The sequence below is a fragment of the Egretta garzetta genome, unplaced genomic scaffold, assembly GCF_000687185.1.
Source record: "Egretta garzetta isolate BGI_Z169 unplaced genomic scaffold, ASM68718v1 scaffold139, whole genome shotgun sequence".
Taxonomy (NCBI): domain Eukaryota; kingdom Metazoa; phylum Chordata; class Aves; order Pelecaniformes; family Ardeidae; genus Egretta; species Egretta garzetta.
In genome coordinates, this window is record NW_009260832.1 from 2891092 (window position 1) to 2912101 (window position 21010).

The 21010-nt window shown below is 39.5% G+C and overlaps 1 protein-coding gene across 1 annotated transcript in view; it reads left to right on the plus strand.

Annotated features, from left to right (window-relative positions):
• EPM2A (EPM2A glucan phosphatase, laforin) overlaps window positions 1-18497 on the plus strand; it is a 40260-nt gene extending 21763 nt beyond the window's left edge. Inside the window, exons 3-4 of the mRNA XM_035902360.1 lie at window positions 15171-15412; window positions 16812-18497. Of these exons, the coding sequence (XP_035758253.1) occupies window positions 15171-15412; window positions 16812-17092 (523 nt within the window). The 3' untranslated portion in view covers window positions 17093-18497. The remainder of the gene's footprint in view (window positions 1-15170; window positions 15413-16811) is intronic.
• Window positions 18498-21010: the final 2513 nt, after the last annotated feature.

Sequence of the window (21010 nt, forward strand, 5' to 3'; positions counted from 1 at the left end):
TTTAAAGAGGAAGCTGTCACAAAAAACCCTAGAGTGCAGTGAACTTTGCTACAGTCGTGGAGAGCTGAAGTGGTACTTTATGCCTACATTATGAATTAAAAGAAGAGGTGATGATGTCTATGGAGGTTACTGTAATTAACATTAAAAGCTGAGAGCTAGCTGTCCCCTGTGCCTAAAGAATACTTGTGGTAACAATATTAGAGAAAAGAATAAGAAATAATGAGCTCTGGAACAAAAGCCTTCGATTGTATTCTAGTAAAGTAATCCTGATGAAAATACTTAACATCAATAGGAATTTGGCCTTTGATTTCAGTACTTGGGGCTCTAACTGTAAAGTTATGTGGCTGTTTTGTACATTAAATAATGAAAATATTCTAAGCCCCATTTTGTGGTATGTTTATCCCATAAACTAGGACATTTGACCACTCATTTGAGTTTTGTGTTATTATAGTGAGCTATAGTCTTAAACTAGTCTAAATTAGAGCCATTGTTCACTTACCAATGGGGATAATCTTTTATGGAATGGTTTAAACATTAATTCTACTTTTGTGTCCCTTGTATATCTTAATTTTTTTCTGTATTGTCCTCAACTGGAGCTATGAAATGCTTTTACTGCTCTCGGCTGTGAAGAAAATGGGTTTCAAACCACTGTAAGCAGTGACTTTTAAGCATTTTTTTTTATTTATGTTCTTGAAAATTAAGATCGAGTGTCAGGGAATAGGAGCCAAAGTGGGAAGACAAACATATGAGGAGGTCAGAATTTTGTCGATTTTTAAAGTCCCTATTTGTTTACATTTATTTAATTTGGATGTATCCCTGTATTGGGTAACAAATATGCTTTTCTTCCACATTTGTTGCCCATCCAAATAAAAAGTTTCTCCTTTCATGAACTTAGACTGCACCCTCCCTAACAGTGGCTAAAAACTTGAAAACTGATTCTGCTTTTCCAAATTTTGTGATTTTGCACGGGCAGGATGGCAGCTAGCTGGGATAACCTGAGCCAGGCTATCGGAGAGTTAGCTACAAATCTCAGTCCCATGAGTTGTGCACATAGTTAGGACGTACCAGCGGTGCAGACACAAACTGTGGCACAGTTTAATGCTGTGGATGAACTGGATCAAGGGAACTCACCTTTCAGTCACTTTGGTTTTCTGTTAGCAAATAGCTGTTGTCAGCACAGCTCTCGTTCCCTCGCCCTGAGCTACCACCTGAATGCTAGAAAGAAGCTTGAAACGGGAACTCCTGGATCTCAGCTACTCATTTCTAATCGCATATCTTGCATGTGCCGTAGTAACAAGCAAAATCTGGTGTTAGAACAGGTGATGTAAATTTTGCCAGAAGAAAAAAATCACAGAGCTTTTAGATAAAAGCTTTTTGCATGACTGTCATCGGTGTTTGAATGCCCAGTATTACTTCTATTACAGTGTCTTGCTAAATCTGATGAATGGAGACCAGCCAGGTTTGTTGTGTACTGTGGGGGCTGAGGGACGCAAAATATCGTCTGGACATTGGGATGACACTGTTGAAGTAATGGTTGATGAATGGTAAATTATCTCTGTAAATATGATAAAACAGGGGGAGGGAAGGATTTTGGCAGCAAATAGGACTGAAAGTAGCAACCTTGGGAACTATTAATATTTTTGTGTCAGCGATTTTTCAAATGGCAGGTATCATTAATATTCACCACCTTTTCTGAGTGTTTTTGCCTCTTTCCATAAAGTCACATTGTATGTTGTCAGCATTATTGATAAATTAATAATTTTGAATAGTTCATATATATAGTCTAAACAGCATAACATTTTGTAAGTGATTTAATGTGGAATTTTACATTGCTTTAGGTTATAGAGCAATTAGAATAATTCTTGAGAGCAAATAAGGGCAAATCACACCGATACGTGGATTTCACTTTTGATGGAAGCCAATGTATTTCTAATGAAACACGGAATATTTTAACCATTCAGAAATTACTGAACCCCCCAGAGTAATGCCTAGCACTCGTCTGTACTAGAAAGAAATGGCTTCCATGGCACCTTCATTATGTCTTGCTTACCTTCATTACAGTCCTCATGAGGGAGAGCAGGGTTGTCAAGTTCCTCCTGTTCCTTATCCCTGCAGAGAATGATAAAGGAAATCTTTCAGATGTTACACATCTGAAAAAAGTTTTCCCTAATCACAGTCTGAATCATACTCAGAAGTAATGTCAAAGCCCTTCAAACTGCCATGTGGCTTAGCCAAGTACCTGTTGGCTTCCCCGAACCCCAATGGCTGGGGATGCGTATGGATATGCATTAGCTTCCTGATAGTATTGCTAAAACCCCTAAACAGTAATGCCCACTGGGGGAAAGAGATCTTTTGCAGCACCAAAGCTCTTAATGTACTCTCATCTCAAAAGTTAGCATCATTCTGCCTGCTGCAGGGCTGGGCTTCAGGAGCTCTGCACAGCACTGCTGCTGGATTCCCAGAGGAATGGGACCACAGCAAAAGTCCCGGTGCTTGTAACACCACATCGGCACAAAGCTCTGCAGGGCGGCAGTTGTTAGGTATGTCATTCCTCTGGAAGCCAAATCATTTATGTGTACAAATTGAGCATGGCTCAATGTGCTTCTAGTCAGCTTGGTGAATTTGGCAAATTTTAAAAATTTTTTAAAATAATTTTAAAAACCTGGTGGAATGTCCATAGCCGAGTTGGACCGACTGTTGTGGGATGGCAGAGGGAGGGAAAGCTGCAAAGATCGGCTGCTGTTTCGTGGAAGCAGCCGGCTTTTAGTCACGTACCAGGAGCTTGTGGCTTGCAAGGAGCTTTAGAAGAAAACATGAAAAGAGGGTTCAACTCAAAAGAGCTGGTTATTTAGCCAAGTAATTTCTAAACAGGGAGTAGGCAACAGGACACAACAAGCTAACGGGGAGCTCAGCATACTGTCCGGATAGTCTTGAGAGTTTTATCGGGACTTTTTTCTGAATTTTTCTTTAGCATTCTGCCATTTGTATGTGGCATTTGGAATGGGCATTTGATTGAAAATTATTTATTTAGAGGGGTGATTGCTTGGGAATCAGTGTTTTATTAATAAAATGGCAGCAAGCAGAGACTGAATGTTGATGGCAAGATGAACGCCTTTCATCAGCTGGCTGGTAACGGGTAATATTTGCTTAAAACCACTGTTGCTCTTTAAAATCAACCTTTTCATAGGTGTGTCGCTGCACAAAATTATTTCCTTACTTCTTAAGAAAAACTTATAGTTCTGTGTCATTCTGGGAGCAAAAACCAGAAGGAAGACTGTGAATCCTCCAAGAAAAAACCTTGTGCAGTAAACACACTTATTTGTTCTGTTTTTCTCTGTGGGATATAACAGAAAAATGTTGATAGTCTAGCAAATATGAATTTTATGTGAGGTATCACTGTTGGGGAGCAAAAGCTATTGTTGCTTCTAATTTCTCTTTCTGCTTTACTGTGCCTCCCTGTCCCTTGTCTATATTTCTTCTGGAGGTCTTCAGCCCTTCCTCCTGCCTCTCTTCTCTTTAGCATTCAGGCTGTCAGCAAGAGAGTAAAGTTCTGTCTCCATTGGAAAGCAATTTGCCAGCGTTGCTGGCTGTGAACAAAATTGACTGAGATTGTGAAATCCTGGGCAATTTAGCTCACAGCCAGGATGACGGGGAAGGGGCGGCATCGCTCTTTCACCAAAGATGATGTTCCAGTTGTCTCGCAGATATTTATTTCCTGTTAGCTTTTTTACATGCATTTATTAGGTGCCCTGTCATCGTGGGCATTTCCTAATATAGTTTATCTAAAGATAGCAGAAGCTCTTTTTCAAAAGGAGAGATTGTGTACTCAGCCTTATTGCTATTTAGTGTACCAGGAAGGAGCGAATTCAGATGTTTGGTTGTTACCGAAAGACTTCTGCTAAGAAAACTCAAAAATTTAAAACTGGTGAAACTTGTGTTTGTAGTGTAGACTCACTCTGCCTCCCCTTCCCGTGGTGTTTCGCAGGCACAACTCCTAGGGCAGGTTAGCCCAGCCAGCCTGCAGCTGACTTGCCAAAAAAAAAAACCAAACAAACCCTCAAATTGAGAGAGTTTTCGGTTCCCAAATGCGAACGGTGATACCACCAGACAGTTTATTACCACCAGCTGGTTTGGTGTTTGCTTGCTCAGTGTGTACTGTATTTCTGAAACACGTAATCTGCAAGTCAGAAAATCTGAAATAAGCATTGCGTAGTAGTTTCAACTCTCATGAAATGGGAAAAGTGTAAAAGATCCTTCATTTAAAACCGTAGCAAGCTGAAGCTGTTATGAATTCTACTTCTATCTTCAATAATTATTATAAATGTTGAGAGATATAAATGCAAGTTTTCATGCTTAAATACTCTAGATATTTACAAGAGAATTTTTGAGAAGCTCCTCTGTAAAAATAGGGAGAATCCTATTTAAAGGATAAAAAATTATTTATTAGAAAGGAAACTTGAATGTAGCTCTAGTTTCTTTGATGTTTGTCTCAGAAACATAAGTATTTTATTTCCCAAGAGTAAATAAAGATTATCAAATTGCTGCTGTATTTTCCCATATATAATTTTGTCTCTGCAAGAAAAAACAAAACCCAAAGAAATGAACTGTGTTTGTCTTCCCAGGGGAAATATTAAGAGGCTGAACTGAAAATCTCTTGTTCCCTCCTTTAATGCTTGTACTTTGGGAAATTTAATTTCAGGGAGTCAGATACATAATCCCTGCTATTGTTCAGAAGTTTAATGTATGTCCTCTTGTGAACTATCATGAAAATTGAGTCAAATGTCATAGACGTTGCCAAGTTATAAGAAGTATGGATTTCCTCTTTATTTGTTCAATAGACACCATGGTTTGTAAGTTTAAATGAAATGTCTTTTTTCTTTGATGTGAAAAACCTAATAACAGAAAAGATGATTTAAGCATGCAAGAAGAGGAAAAAGGAAAAATATGCATTTCAGTTTTAATACGGAGACAAGAAAGTGTAGAATGTAAATAAGAAGTAGGATCTTTATCTCTTTCCCTCCCTTCTTTCTTTCCTTCCTTCCTTCCCTCGCTCCCTCCCTCCGGTAATTTAAAGCAATTGAGTGCAGAGCACCAGGATGAGGATGGGAACACTCATGCAGAAAGTCCATTCAGCCATGGGCCAGCAGGAAGACTCCGCATGGCTCTGTCTTTCAGTTCAGGGGCTGGATGTGAGGCAGTAGTACATGTGTGTGGATGTTGGTGGGCTTCTAGAGCCTTGGTTTTTTAAAATTATTTTCTGAGTTTCTCTAGCTTCTCCAGGACTGCCTTTTCAAAACAGTTCAGAACAGTTATATCCAGTGCCTTCGCTCTCCCAAGGTGAAGGTCTGATGAAGAGGATATGCAACATCTCTAATAAAATAATTTCTGTAGTGTTCCTTTTTTCTGCAGTCCGTCTGCCAGCTTTGAAGGGTTGGCTCTGTGCAGACCATTCCTAAGTACAGCATTAACCACTGCTTTCACTGTAGAAGACTGAATTTCTCAGCTTCCTGTGATACTGAGTTGCTTCAATCCAGTGAGATGAAAGGAGGAAAAAGCTTCTCAAATATATTTGTCTAGGTAATAAGGCTATCCAGTATGAGTAATATTTTACAAATTTATGAAATCAAGCTTCAGCCAAGAATGTAAACACATAATTTAAAACTTTAGTAACAGTAGATCACTTTAATACATTTGTGCAAATGCCTGCAATTTCAGTTTTCAAGCGGGTGAAATGGTATTGCTAGGAAAAGAAAGAAATCTGAAAAAAAATGACAATTTGAAAAAATAGATAACCCTTGGTAATTCTTGTCAATCTTTGGGCTCCAATAAAATCTGCAGCATCGCTTGTTCATAAAATTTAAGTAAAATGACTTTTTTTCCCTTTTGACATCCAAGACTTCTTCAAGAGATCCCACTATACTTTGCAGGTGTGTGTTAAGAAGGCTTACACGAGTCCTTCTGGGGCCTCTCAGTAGCTCCATTGCAGTCTCAGCCTCAACCTTTGAGGTTGGCAACTCATCCACCGGGGTTATTAATTTTATATTTAGAATCTAGCAACTAGGTACGTTAGCTAAAATTAAGTTTTCTGACAATTTTGTTATGGTAACACCATGCAGCTGTTGTCCCTTTGATTTGACTTTGCTTCAGTTTTTCTCAATATTTCTAAGATGATGTCCCCCAGTCTGTGGCACTCCAGAATGTGTCTGTCCCTCTTTAAAATTAATATAAATGTACTGATGTGGGTTTAGAAATTCTGGATAAGTATATTAACTGGAATGAACACAGATACAGAGCCCATCAGGACTGTTGTATTTGGATGGTACCACAAGGGATGGATGTGCTTCTTCCTCTGACTGTTGCAGAGGGGATCCCAGTGTTCTGTATGTGTGCGTAGGCTGCCACGTGGATCACAAGGCCACCTTTCAATAAACTGTGCTTTGCAATTATGTGATTTTCATGAATATGTGCTTGTTTCTGAAGCATTGGAAAGCATTTCCATTGGATCCAAAATGCTGCATTTTGAAAAGTGGATGTGTCTTTTATTATTTTTACACTCTAGATTTCTCAGCAGCTGCTAATAAGTAAACTCCGAGAGAAGACAAAACGTTTCTTTACCAACTGTTCCTGAAACTTCTTGGGCACTAACTTAGATTTCATCTGTAGTGGTTTAAGTCAATTTTGTTACGATGCTTTAACTTAAAGGTGCCAGCAGTGGCATCATTCTCATTGCTAAGCATTAATGTTAAAAATTCTCATTCCTAATGCCAAGAGATTCACGGCTCATTATGACCTGGCTTGGTTTAGCAGCCTGTTGCTCTTGTGTTTCCGAGTATTTGTTCTAATTCAAAACAAATGGGAATGTTGGCAACGTAAGGGAGACATATGTAGGAAGTAACCATTGGCAACCATGGTTGCATGAGACAGGAATCTGTAATTGGAGCATTTAAGCATTAATCCTCACAAGCCAATGGAGGAGTCCTTTCCAGGTTGTTCAGTACAAGCCTTGGAACCTGATTCTCTTCTCAGGCTGTATTTTTGTAACTGGCACATTGTTTGCTCTAGATAATGTTTATACAAATGAAAGTATGAGAAGAATCATTCCCTACAAAGGCAAATCCTGCTTTCTGCTGCATGCAGTGTGCTCTTTAGGGATCAGTAGAAACCTTATGTGTGTGTTTGAACATAAAGTCTGACTAAGTCCTGTAAGGCTGGATCTGGACACCTGGTCCTAGAAGGCATTGGTGTGCTTATGAATGATTACTTTCTTATCTTCACAGTAGAAATACATCGTGAAATATGACATAAGATGTTTCTCTTTGAATACAGGAAGGATAAAAATTTATCTTCCACAATTTAGTTTTGGCCGTGTACATAAAGTCTTGTGTGACCAAGTTATTTTAGATCATATCTAGAGTAGAGATAAAATAGATTATAAAAATGTGTAAGATATAAATTCATTGGCTTTAAGGTTTTTAATGGAGTGAGGTGAATGAGAAGGGAGAAGAGTTTATAGTGTGTTTTTTTTTCCCTGTGTAGGTTCAAATGTACTGCAAGCTTAACGTAAGGAGTTCCACTGAATTTAGAGAGGCAAGATTAGATAAATTTGATCTGTTATTGTGTCAGAACAACGATGGTTTACAGTCCCTTTTTCACTTCCATTTCCCAAGGGGAGACCAGTCTGGAGCATGTTCTAGTCCTGGCATGGAAGAGATCAGCTGTATCAGGCTGGTTTATCTGATCTATCAGTAATTGACCTTTGAGATAATGTTGCAATCCCTGTTAATGAGGATGTGCTGCCTCTTCTGTGTTGCCTTCTTCACAGGAACTTTGTGGTCAGGAGATGTCCCACAAAAAGCATCCCCAAGGTTTCTTGTTAGGTGAACTTTACATCCTCTTTGCATCACGGGAGGAATGGGAATAGCAAATTTGGTTTTGCAAACCCATTTAAAATACAAAATAAGGTAACATTCTTTTTTGTTTCTGTGTCAGAGGTACCCTGATATAAGATATGCCTTCATCACAAACTGCAGGGAAAAGCAAAGATACCTGAGCTAACTGGGAATGAATGGGGGCATTTTCCACAGGCTGTGTAGCTTTTATGACACTGGAGTTGGAGCGAAATAAATTGGCTTGGAAGGAACTCTGTGCTACTGTAGCTTGACTACTTCTGGTGTCTGAGATAGACAGCACAGTTAAGTGAAGACTGGGGAAGAGGATATATTACTATTTGTAAAAGACATTTGGGAATTAGTACAAGGAGGAAGAAGAATTATTGAAATTGAACCTGCTTTAAGATCAAATGGATATTAATTTCTTCTGAATGAATTTAGTGTGTAAATTAGAACAAGGTTTCTGACATCAAAGGAATGATGTCTGAATTCTGGCATGACCTTTCAAATAGAGCAGGGAGGACAAGGAACCTAAATTATTTCAAGATGGAACTTGATAAATTAATATAGGTAGTGATCAGAGAGATGGAAATTAAAGTTTATGATTATAGTATCATAGATCATAGGCTCAAAGAGACCTCAAAAAGCATCCAGTCGATTTCCTTGCTCTAACTTAGTCTCAATTACATTTAAATTATTCCAGGTTTATCCAGCCTGATCTTAAATATGATCTCATCTCAGTCATGAGATTCTGCAGCCCTGTTACTTTTCCATTCAATTACCTCACTAGTCCTGCCATAAAAAGCTTCTCTAATCTCAACTTAAGTCTTCCTAGTGCAATTTAAGCTCATTTCTTCTTGTCCTCTCTACAGCAGACTTGGAGAACAAGTTAGTATCCTGCCCCTTTATAGCCATCTCTTATACACTTGGAAACTCCTGTCCTTATTCCCAGAATCACAGAGCAGTTGAGGTTGCAACATCTCAGTGTTTTCATTCTGATATTAAGCCTAGGTTCTTTCAGTCTTTTCTCTGAAAGCTTGTCTTCTAGACCTCTAATTGTTCTGGTACTCTCTGCTGGGCTCTCCAGGCGTTCCTCCTTCCCATTCCTCCTGATGATGGTCTACCAATACTGAATACAATAGAAGGATTATTTTGTGACTCTTAGGCATAATGCTACTGCTTATTTATCCAAGTATTATTGTCATTTTGCAGTGTGGGATGTGGTTTACTTCCCAGGTCTAGGTGTTTTCATCAAATACATTCCCTGCTGTGGCAGGGTATAGGATGTTAGAAATGCCCTTGATCTTTGCAGCTGTCCTTATGAGATGTCTTTGTGAGTTTCTTCTGATAAAGCTCTTATGCTCCTTGTAAGGGAATGTTTGGGGTTGCTGTGGAAGGGGAAGATGGGACAGAAAGCTTTGTGGATCCACATAGACTAAACTTCTCTTATGTGATTGACTTTAATTTTACTCACATGGATCCTTCTTATCCTGTATCACTGGTGCATTCAAAGCTAGGAGAATCCATAAAGTAGACATAGCCTACAAGCCTCCCCAGAGTCAGAATCCACCTGTGCTTAGGCATTAGCATGGTTGCTCCTTATCTCACAACCTGGAGAGTGCACCATGCCACCTGCTGTAAATGCAGATTGGTGGGAGATGAGGGGACAACCAAGCCCTTGTGTGCTGTCAAGCTGATGCTACAGAAATGTCCTCCCAAGACAGCCGCACCTGAGGGCGCTGTACCACTGGAACTGTTTTGTAGCTGAATGTCTGGGTAACCTTATATTTCAGTTATCGTTTTGATATTATTCTTACCTGTTTTCATTTTAGCACATTGTCAGCTTGAGGTCAAATCTTAATGGCTTATTTGCTCTGCATATCAGCAAATGAGGTAGTTTGATACCACATTCATGCATAAATTTGTGAACATGGAATAAATAAGGTACTATTAAGGATAACACTCAGAATTCAAGGGCTTGTGAAACTTTGCATATTGCTAAGCTGACAAAGTGTTGTTCTAAAGTGATAAAAGCAGGTGTTTCTTTTTAGTTGCCAAGTCTGCTCCCATGTGAGAGGCTAGATAAGTAGTCCAAATTACATCTAAGAAGAAAATTTGCCAGAGCTTAATTACTTTTCATCACAGTGCCAAAGAAGAAGAAGAAAAAAAGCCACCTTGGAACTACATTGTAGTCTATTTAATTCTCCTCAGTTAAAGCCCTGAGATGGAATTCTTAACTTCACAATAAACTGCAGTCTTTCAGTGGTAAAGCAGAACAAATTTGTAAGCAATGACTTGTGCTCCTACATTTGGCATTTAGCTAAAAGCAATTTTTGTTCAAAAATATAAGTAGTTCTTACAAGGCCTGCAGATGTGTCGTTTCAGTAGGATACAGTTTTATCATTAATCAACGCTTTTCTCTGATGACTTCTGCTAAGGTTATGGTCATTTAATCCATCTTCATTGATAAGAGTGATCTTTTTAAAGCCTTGCTATTAGATCTTGGTGTTCTGTGAGTTAGACTATGGCATCATCAAACCTTGCTCTCCTGCTCTGGCCTGTAGCGCCTGTCTGTGCTGCGCAATTGAGTGCATCAGACTGTGCGTTCAGTCAATCCTGCTTAAGTCAAGCCTCTCATCACAAAGCCTCCATCAGCTTGTCTTCTGCAAGGAGAATTTATCAGTAAGTCAGCAAGAGAAGGGCTTAAGACCACAGCCCATGTGCCCTGTGCAATGTGCAATGAAATGTCAGTGCCGTAACCCCTCAGTTCTACGTTATTATTTCATTGGTAAGGAGGCATTTGCTGAGAGAAGTCTCTGTCCTTTATTTAAAGAGAATGTAATGAAACCAGAAATCTTGTACAAGGCCAAACCAGGGAGTCTTCTTTTTCATATCTGCCTATGTTGTCAGTATTTTGGGAGAAGATACAAGAATAAAAAAAAAAAAGCTAAAAAAAAAAAAAGATTCATTTTTCTCATCTCTTTGTAGTTGCTTTATAGGTGAAACTATATGGAAGCTGAGATTCTTTACCTCTTGTATATAAATAGGGCCAGTTGATTTGCCCCTCCGTTATATTTTGTCTTTAAGCAGTCATCCAGTTCCCTCTTAAATATGCTAAATTCTTAGTCTGCCCTTATGTGAAAGTATTTTCACATGAAATAGCTGGCATCTCCTGCATTTTGAACGTTTTAATTTTTCTGTATCTTTTTTTATACAATAAAATAGTTAATAGAAAGTTCAAAGTCAGAGTGCCTAGAATGGGATCATTGATTTTTAGAAGGTTACTATAATTTTTCTGTTATTTTCAGTTCACTTCTATGTACAGGCTGATATTACCACTTTGACCTCTCTATAAAGCAACACTTTCACCAAGCATCACTGCGAGGGTGTACTGTTTCCCTTTCTAATTGATTATAGTTAACTTAAAACCCAGTGATGTGTGTGAGTGGCTGGGGTTATTTATTCCAAGAAGTATTACTGAGGTGCATTCGACTGTGAATTTCATCTGCTCCTTTGCTGCGTATTCATTTAGTTTTATTTGATACCACTGGCAGTTGTAACTAAAAAAATCTTAAATAATTCTGTCTTGGATAGATTTTGCTCTCTCCTTGAGTAGGTTTGTCTCTGGTGAGAGACCTTAACTTGCAAACAAAATTCCATGTTGAATATAGGTCACCAATGTCATGCTGTAAAAGGACAATCAGGGAACTATAAATAGGATATTGCCTCGGAGGCACAAGAAGTAACTAATCTTCAGTTCTGCTCAGAAATGGTGAGACTTCTTTCGAGTACTGGGCATAACATCTTAAGAAAGATGTTGACCAGCTGGAGAGTCCAAAGGCAAACATGAATCATCAAACGCTTTGACTATATGACATGCAAGCGTGTGTGTGAAGAATACAAGGCTGTGTGTGTGTTAGTAATTTTTAGATAGGTAAATGGATTTTGCAGAGTGGAAAGAAATAATCTGTTCTTTGTGTCCATTGTGCAGACAAGAAGTTGTCACTGTGACCTGTGACTGCACTGTTCATGTTGGACATTAGGAAAATATTTATGAAGGTGTGGATAGTCATCAGTGTGCTTTCTACATATCAAGCAATATTTGAATGTGTCCAGATCTTCTGCTGAAGAGCAGAACCTGGTCACTTGAAAATCTTTGTTTGTGAATGCATTTCAGGACATTAGATAGCAATCTAAGTAATGTTTCTAGATTGCTCTGGAAAAGGTGCAGGAACCTCATCTGATTTCTAGCAAGTGCTCTTAGTATTTTCACTGTCACAGGTTTGGGAGAAAAGAAAAAGGAAGACCCAGAAGACACATGCAAGTACCTGAGAATAAGCTGCTATATGTTGTTAAAAGGATGCCAATGGCAAAAGAAGGAGCACACGCAGGATGAGAGTTCTGGGTCGTCATAATCCGGTGGTATCTGGTGGCAAAGTGATGTGCCTTGTCACAAGGTAGAGGGTAGAGAAAAGCTGAAGACCAAGGTCAAGGCTGCATCTTGATCTTCTCACAGGCTAAACTCTAGGACTTGATCAGAAAAATAACTCACAAGAATTGCCTGTCCTAAATATGTTGTTTTGGCTAATTATAGTTTGGTTATTTACAAGGAAAGACAGTGATAAAAACTTGATAAACCCATCACATTCTTCGGTAAATGCAATTGTTATTGTGAAACACAGGAGATCTCATCATGGACAAGACCCTCTAGGCTACAAAAACAGAATAAACAAATGGTGTATAACCCACTGGTCTTGCAGATAGCGCAGCTGTGGTGTTTGCCCACTAAATAATTGTTGGGGAAAAAATCATAAAGCATTGATTTATCTGTAAGCAAGAGTACTACCCAGAATTTTATTTATTTCAGGTGCGTTTTAGTCAGTCCTGATTCAATCAAACGCTAGAAAACACACTTTTGCTCTCCTGTCAAGGCAACTTATTGTATTAGATGTTTCCCAAAATATCAAGAGAATTACATATGTATGAATGTCCAGGAAAGCTTTTGAAGGAAGGATACTAACGTTCTTGAAAGAATATCCTCATATTTTCACAAGGTATTAGTGATATTGCCATTTTTCTTTCCCTGCTATGGAGTTTTGTGGGCATTGCTCATCTCCAGCCACTCATCAGTGTCTGTTAGGGCACTTGAACTTATATTTGCCACCTTGAAATGCTCTAATCATGGCAGTGGATCCCTGTGGCAGAAGCCTGACAGCGGTCACTCTTTCAGGTTAGGATGGGGTTTGCTGTGGGGCTGGCACGTGGTAAGTGGGGTGGTGGAGCAGTTGTTGCAGGGGGCCTTCGCTAATCCCTCTGGTTCATGGGAATGCTCTAGCTGATTAGGCTGGATTTGGGGCAATTTTGTGAAGCTCCCTACCCATACCAGCATGTAGGATTGTGCCTTGAACATAATGGTAATATGCAACTGTTGTGCTTTATTGGATTTCCTTCACGTTGCCGTGGAGTCCACTGGGTATTGATAGTTCTTAATAAATGAACTGAATTTAATTTGTTGCTTAAAAAATCCATAGCCTGTGTATTAGAACTTCTTTTTTTCCATGTCTTCTCTCCTTTAGAAAGGTAGTGTTCAGGAGTGTGAGAAAAATGACAGAGGAGATGACTTCAAGGTGTAGATTTTAATTTCTGAAATTTTGGGTTAAAGCTTGCTTGCTGCTTAGGAAAAAATGCATTTTCTATTGGCAGAGGGAAATACTCTCACCACATTCTAGACCAGAACGTGGATGTGAAACAACAACTAAGTCAAATCCCTTCCAACGATCTCACTGTTAAAATACAGTTGAAATGGTTATTTGCTGTGTAATACATTTGCCTAAACTGGACTCACGTACCATGTACTGAGGTCAAGTGTGTTGTCTCGCTGAAACAGGGGCTGTTAAGGCTAAAGACCATGTTTGCATTAACTGGTACGTAACTCACTGGGGATGCAGCTGAAACACAGGAAACAATAAAAATAAGTGCTTCCTGGATTTGAATTTTTCTTTTTGGCAATCTTTCAGTAGTAACATAGCAGGATTTAACCATTGCCAATTACAGGTCTTAATTAAATGCTAATAAGCACTTATTACTGTGATAGAAGAATGGAAATAGCTACTTGATGATTTAAGGGCTGTTTATAGGAGTCACTGCTCCTGGATAAACATAGAACTTTTGTTATTTGTCTGTGTGATTAAAATCGGAAAAGACCATAAGAAATTCATCGCAGACATTTTATTTTTGAGGATCTTGCTTTTCTTGTAGATAGTCTTAACTTTTTTGCAGTTGATAACATTTGCAAAGTTGTATGTTCAACTGCAGGGATATTGTGTGTAGTTTGTGGATTGCATGCTCAAACTAGAAGTTTATGCAAACAAAAAAAAGGAAAGTAGATCGCTATTAATTTGTGCATGTAAATAATCAGTTGAAAATACTATCAGTTTAATTGCATGTGCAGATTAAAAATCCTCAAATGAAAACAAGCCTCTTAATATTCAGTTTATATTTATGTCAAAATCTGTTGAGACATGCGATAGTTTTATGATAATTAACAATGGGAAAAACCATAGAAGTCTTGAAGTTTGATTTAGATGAGTACCAGAAATATGGATGTTTATCCATCCCACACATGTCTCTTGAGTTTTCTTGCAAAATTTCTGGTTCTTCAGGCCTTGAGGGAAGCTAGACATGTATTGTAATTCTGCATTTGGTTCCCGCTAGACTCCACAAGAGCAGAGAAAAAGCAGAAGAAAATTACTCATTCATTTTTGAGTTTCCTCACGGACAGGTAGTTTAAGTTGGGGATTTTTTTTTCGTCAGCCTTCCTCGTTCTAGTGGTAGGTACAAAGCTGGAAGAGTTCTACGTGTTTGGCTTATCGCTAAAGTAATTCACATCTGGATCGTGTGAATCTTTTAGGTCTCTTATTTTTGGTGCCAATTGCATGAATCTTCAGAGTTTTCTTATTCTCATCTGTGATGTTAGTAAGTTTCCACTGCAAGCTTGATGATGGGTGCCTTGGAGACCTGTGCTACTAATTATGCTCTGAATTTTCTCTCAGACTGTCTGGCTCTTTGTGGTAGGTTAGGAACTTTATCCCCAGCATCAAGCATTACCAACTCAACTGTAATGAAATAAGAAGCTGCTTGTTGCATGGCATGAAAAGGATGCGCTTAGCAGTGTTTGTGTGATGATGCTAAGCAGGTTAGGAGCTAGAACGCCAGTGAACTTGGCAGTTGCTGTGTTAAGATAATTTAATCGATCCCACTGCAATGTTTTCTCAATGCTAGAATTCTGCCAAACATCTGGCTGGGAAGTTGCCCTCGGCAGCTGGAGCATGTGACCGTCAAGCTGAAGCACGAGCTGGGTGTTACGGCTGTGATGAACTTCCAGACTGAATGGGACATTGTTCAGAATTCCTGGGGCTGCAACCGCTACCCCGAACCCATGAGCCCTGAAATCCTCATGAAACTGTATAAAGAGGAAGGTCTGGCCTATGTCTGGATGCCAACCCCAGACATGAGCACTGAAGGTAATGCTCAGACCACTGTTGCAGCTAAATTAATAGTAAAAACCCCTTTGAGTTACTAATCTGTCACTTTGACGACTGTGGTTTATCTGTGTAAATTTTGCATAAAAACATAGCTAATGCACAAGGTGTAATTTCTGTGTGTGTTGTCTCTAACAAATTGTTCATATTTTCTTGTAGACGGAGAGGCCATCTAAAGTACTTCATGTCTGGCAGTATACGTGTATTTGAGTTTAAAGCCATATGACATTGATAACTGCTTGACTGTTTTTGCTTTCAGCTTGAATTCAGCCCGTATAATGAAAATATGCTGTGTAGGTAGAAGACTGCAAGCTTGCACAGCAGGGCAGCTTGCCGTCCATGCTGGTTAAAAATGGAGAGACAGTGCTGTATGTCTGTCTCTGCTATTCCCCTTCCCCAGCAAATAATTTTTCTTTAACTATAGTATCCCAGTCTGATAAATCTCCACAGAGTCATTTATATAATTATTTGTAATTAATTTAGAATCTCCATAGCACCTCATGTTGTCACATAAATTATTATTTTTAATTCCTCCGTTGGAATGCTCAGTTCAAAATCCAGTAGGTTAAAAAGTGCGCACGTTTTCGCCTGAGTAGCCTACCAGGAGAAGAGAATGCTTTCAACAGAGTGAAATACTGCTGCCACAAATAGAGTACTTTCATATCAGTAATGGGACATCAGGAAAGACAGGAGACCTTAAAACAAGGATTTGAAAGGGCGTAATGTCAGTGCTCATCTGTTCCATGAGGAAAAGCTGGGCTCTGATGTTTGCAGCTTCAGTTCCCGGGGTAACAGGGAGAAAGGCATCAGGAAATATGGTATAGCCATCCCTTTAGGAGTGAGAAAGACTGTTCTGTGTGGTTTAACCATAAGCTTAGTACACAAATAAATCATAACAGTATTAAGTTGTACAGGAAAATACTCCTCTGCTCTCCCTCCCTTATTATTGACACAATGGCCTTCATTACAGTGTTTTGGAAAGCAGCAGTACGTAGGTAGCTTCACAAACCTCTGGTATTAAAAAGCATTGCACTTTTGGCTTGCTAACTTTAATGCTGTATAAAATGTGCTGTTTGATGTAATTTGCTGTCTTATCTCAGTCCCTGTGAAAATGAATCTGCTACACATGTTCAGTGTTAATCAGAATGCATATTTAGAGAAGACTTGGGGCATTTTACAGATTTTGTGTGATCTGAATCTATGTTGCCAGAAGAAACAAAGGTTAGGGTAGAAGGTCATTTGGGGAAAAAAAAAAGAAAAAAACCAAAATATGTCAGGTTTGCCATTGTGATTCATGGTGCATCAGGCTGTACAGACATAATCTCAACCATGAACCTGGCTTTCTCAAATGCAAAGGAACATGGCTTGTTTTTAACCTTAGGAAGAATACAGATGTTGCCACAAGCTGTCTGCCTCTTGCACGGGCTACTGGAGAATGGACACACTGTCTACGTTCATTGCAATGCTGGCGTTGGCAGGTCTACGGCTGCTGTCAGCGGCTGGCTGAAGTACGTGATGGGATGGAGCCTGCGGAAAGTGCAGTACTTTTTGGCTTCCAGGAGACCAGCTGTCTACATCGACGAGGAAGCTCTGATTCGTGCTGAAGATGATTTCTACCAGAAATTTGGGCGTCTTCGTTCCTCATGCAAACTACAAGAGTAGAAAAGCAGAAGAGGAAAAAGAAGGTGAAGAGGAATCCTTACATTTGAACCCCAAGGACTTAGAAATCATGAGCCCTGCCTCTCCTCTTCAGATTATAAGCTTGTCACAGAAGTCATGAGAGTTTTGTGAAAAAAAGTGCCTTTGAGGGTTTCTTACTTGCTTTCTTTAAGCTGATACAATTCATATTTTCAAGCCTTTTTCTGCAAGTATGAGACCTAGAAACTCTGCAAAGGGAAACTAAGATTTTCTTTTAGCTACTTGCCTATAGGAACTGAGGTTTTAGGGTAGACACTAAATAAGACGTGATGTGAACTAGTTAGAGTTGCAATATTTCAGTGACAAGGAAGGGAAAGCATTCTCAGAAAAACACATACAAAGCTTGACTGGATTAAAGTTCAGGTTAGGATGGAGCCGATCATGGTCAAATCTGCTCAGTTGTTTTAGGTAGAGTGTACATTACTGAGGTGTTTTCTAGTAATTTTGTAGACAAGTGGTATTAATGAGAAAGACCAGAAGGAAACTGATTTTTCAGCTCAGCTTCTTAAACAAAAAGCTGATGTCTAATGCAGTGAACTAAAATTTGCTTTCTTTGCCTGTTCTAGTTAATGTTAAATATTATGAGTTACAGCTATATTCTTTTATGACATTGGGATTATGCTGGGATGTGGCATGAAGAGAGGAAACAGCTTCATTTACTGCAGTCTTACTCTGTTGCAGGGAAGGACTACTATTTATGACATTATCCTAGGCTGTGAGGTCTCTAAGTCAAAGATAATAACATATCTTCTGGTCTCTTCTGGTCTATGCAGTGGTATACAGTGGGCTCCCTAGGTGCCAAGTCAATCTAAGCAGTAACCACTGGGCTAAAACAGGACCTACAGGAGCTGTGTGGTAAACCTCTGTGCATGGTTGATGCCACAGCCTCCATGTTGTTGGCCTGGATGAATTTCTTCACTATAGCAAAAGTCTCTTCTTGCACAAGCAGCATGTGGATGTGCACAGATGCTGGATTTAGCCAAGTGAAGCAAATACATTCCTCTGCAGGAGCAAAGAGCAACTCCGTGGAGGGTTTCTGAGGACCCTAAGCCTGAAGTTGGGTTTGTGGATGATCCCTAACTTTTTCCAGTGCTGCTCAGTCCCTTAGCTAAACTAAGCAGTGGCGCCAACAGCTTCCAGCCCTGCTCAGGTAAAACCAGTTTGCTGTAGGTTAAGTCCAAGAGAGATGAGAGAGAAAGCATTTCCTAAGGAGCAGAGAATTAAGGATGTATAAACATTAAGAAACCTAATTTCTATAGGTTTATTGTTCAGTGAAATCTCATTTTTTTTCCAGCCAACTTGACCCTCTGAAGACCCAGTGAGTGCAGAGTAGTTTAGCTGATTGAGTAGTTGATTATCTGAATACTTAATGGAGACACTACAATACGTTTTATTTATCCTATAATTCAATCATCTTCAAAAGGAAAAATGTTTAAGTTATTCTGTATGTGTGGTTTTGATCATGACTTTCTTATATTTTCCTTTGAAATAACACTGCCTGTTTAGAAAATGGATGAGAAAAGTTCTCTATTAAATAAAAACATAATGACAATTCCAGCAGCCCATTTTGTCATATGTCTTTGGCGCCCAATTTCATGAATAGCAAAAAGGGTCATGACTGATATTTCTGTACAGAGGTGGGACCAGCCACTTTAACGGTAACAGCCCATTTCTTGTCTGCTGTGCTGTGTCGGTTTTGATGGGCTGTTAAGGAAATCTCAAAAAACAGCACAGCAAAGATGTGTGGGTGATATGGCACCTCTGATACTTGCAAAGACTAAAAAAAGGGGTTCTTTCTCCTAGCCTGATGTGGAGAGCAGAGGGAGTGTCTCAGTGCTGCTGTGTGGCTGCTGGGCTCTCGTGCAAATGTGCAGAGCTCCAGCTGGGCGCCCACGAGCACCCAGGAGTTACCTTGTTTTGACTGAGTTTAAAGTAAAAATGGGGAGCTTTTGCTACCATGTGCCTCTCAAAATCAAGTGCTGAGAGGAGGAGGATTCCATAAGAAGTAGAGTGTAGAGCTCACTTAAGTTTTACATTTCAGTTGAGATACATTTGAAGCCCCAAGCTTAAAATGTGTTTCCAAGAATCCCTGGTGGACAGTCCTCTCCATCAGATGCAACTTGTAATGTATGCTGGGACAAGTACTTGTGGTTTTGGTCCTTGTTTCACAGCTAACTATTTCTTTTTTAGGGCTCTTGGGACTGAACAGCGCATAATATGGCACAAACAAATAATATCACTAAGGAACTGTAGCTGTGCTGTATCAGCTATTTATAAGTCTGATTTTATAGGCAATGGAAGCAGACTGGTGCTTCATTTGTAGGGCAGGAATTCAAATGATACAGAAGCCACACGTTCAAGGAAGCACTAGCAAGGGGTTGGTGATTCATTGTTTATTGTCATTTCAGTTTGTTTGTCTGCTGAACTGCTGCGGGAATACATACAGATTGCATTAGCTGATGAACTACATGAAAACAATTTGCCAACACCGTGTTAACAAAGAATGCAGAGAGATCCCATGGCTTGCGGTCCCTTTGTACCAATTTGTAGCATCCTTTTGTTCCTCATTGCCACCTTCCTGCCTTCCTCATTGAAGGCCACCCTGTGGAGTAACATTCATTCAAAGCCCTGCCTGTTGAGTGTGACTAGGAATTTAAATGCTGAAGAGATCATTGCAAGAGGCTACAGCAACACAAAAAGCAATCATATAAAAATATTCCATTTCTCCAACTGTATAATTACATGATAAATCTGCATCTAGAGATTACCTATTGGAATTCCAATTTGTAATATGTTCTTATGCTGATTGGATCATTAGCTGTTGCCACAGACTAGCCTCTTGATGCAATTTGGATGAAAGGATGAAGCCAGTCCGTCATTCGTATACTTGCGTATTTCCTTGCTACTTTAGTCAAAAGTGCTACAAAATTTAGAGAAAAAACAACTCCTATAGAAAGAATTGGAAACAGATAAACAGTAAGAGTTATTTTAAAGTGGGCCCAAGAAGCCAAACTAACACATACTCAATAACAGAAGCCAGGTAGAAATATTTTGATAACTCATCACTGAAAAGCATCATTTGGGGAAAATGTTTTTCTGCTGCTATGAGCATCAGTATTCTCAGCCCTGTTACCAGGTTTTTGCCTCTGTTAAAGCAAAGAAGAAAGTAGGATTTGTTACCTGGGATGGGACCATTTATAACTCCAGGTACTTAGAGTATCTCGATGTCATTATTAGGCTAAACAATAATATATATTCTTTCCCAGGGCTATGTTCATGAAGGAGCTAAGCAATCCTAGCTCTTACTAGTGATTTTATAACAAACACAGCCCCTTGAGGGATGAGTCGGGCTTTGAGTGGTATAGTTTTGTGAATACTTTTCCTTTTGACATCAAAAAAGTACTAATGAGAATCTTCTGCATGACGTTTTTAGGTAGGCAGTGCAGCCTGGTGAAAGGAGACTGGGCTGGCTGGCACGGCTGTTGAATACCTTCCTTTCTCACTTACTCTTTACTTGTTTCACACTCTGCACTTTGGTCCCTTTGGCACTACTCTGCTCTAGTCGCTTCAGTTGTAAGTTCTTTGTCTTCCCTTTCTGTTCGTACAGCACCAAGCACAGTGAAGCTCTGGATGTGGCTGGGACTGGAGGTTTTATACCAGGTTGTACTCCGGAGTAGTTGGAAAGCCTCACAGCTGGCAACCAAGTTGTGCATGCTGCACAAAACCATGTGCAAAACAGTGTTTCTGCTCTGGGGTGGAATTAAGATTTGAGACTGCCAGCCAAGCCCTCTTGGGCAAAGATAAAGGAAAAAGATAGTCTGTAGGTTGTGCAGGAGCAGGTCATAAAATCCCTATTTAAAACAAGAATCCAAAAAGTCAGAC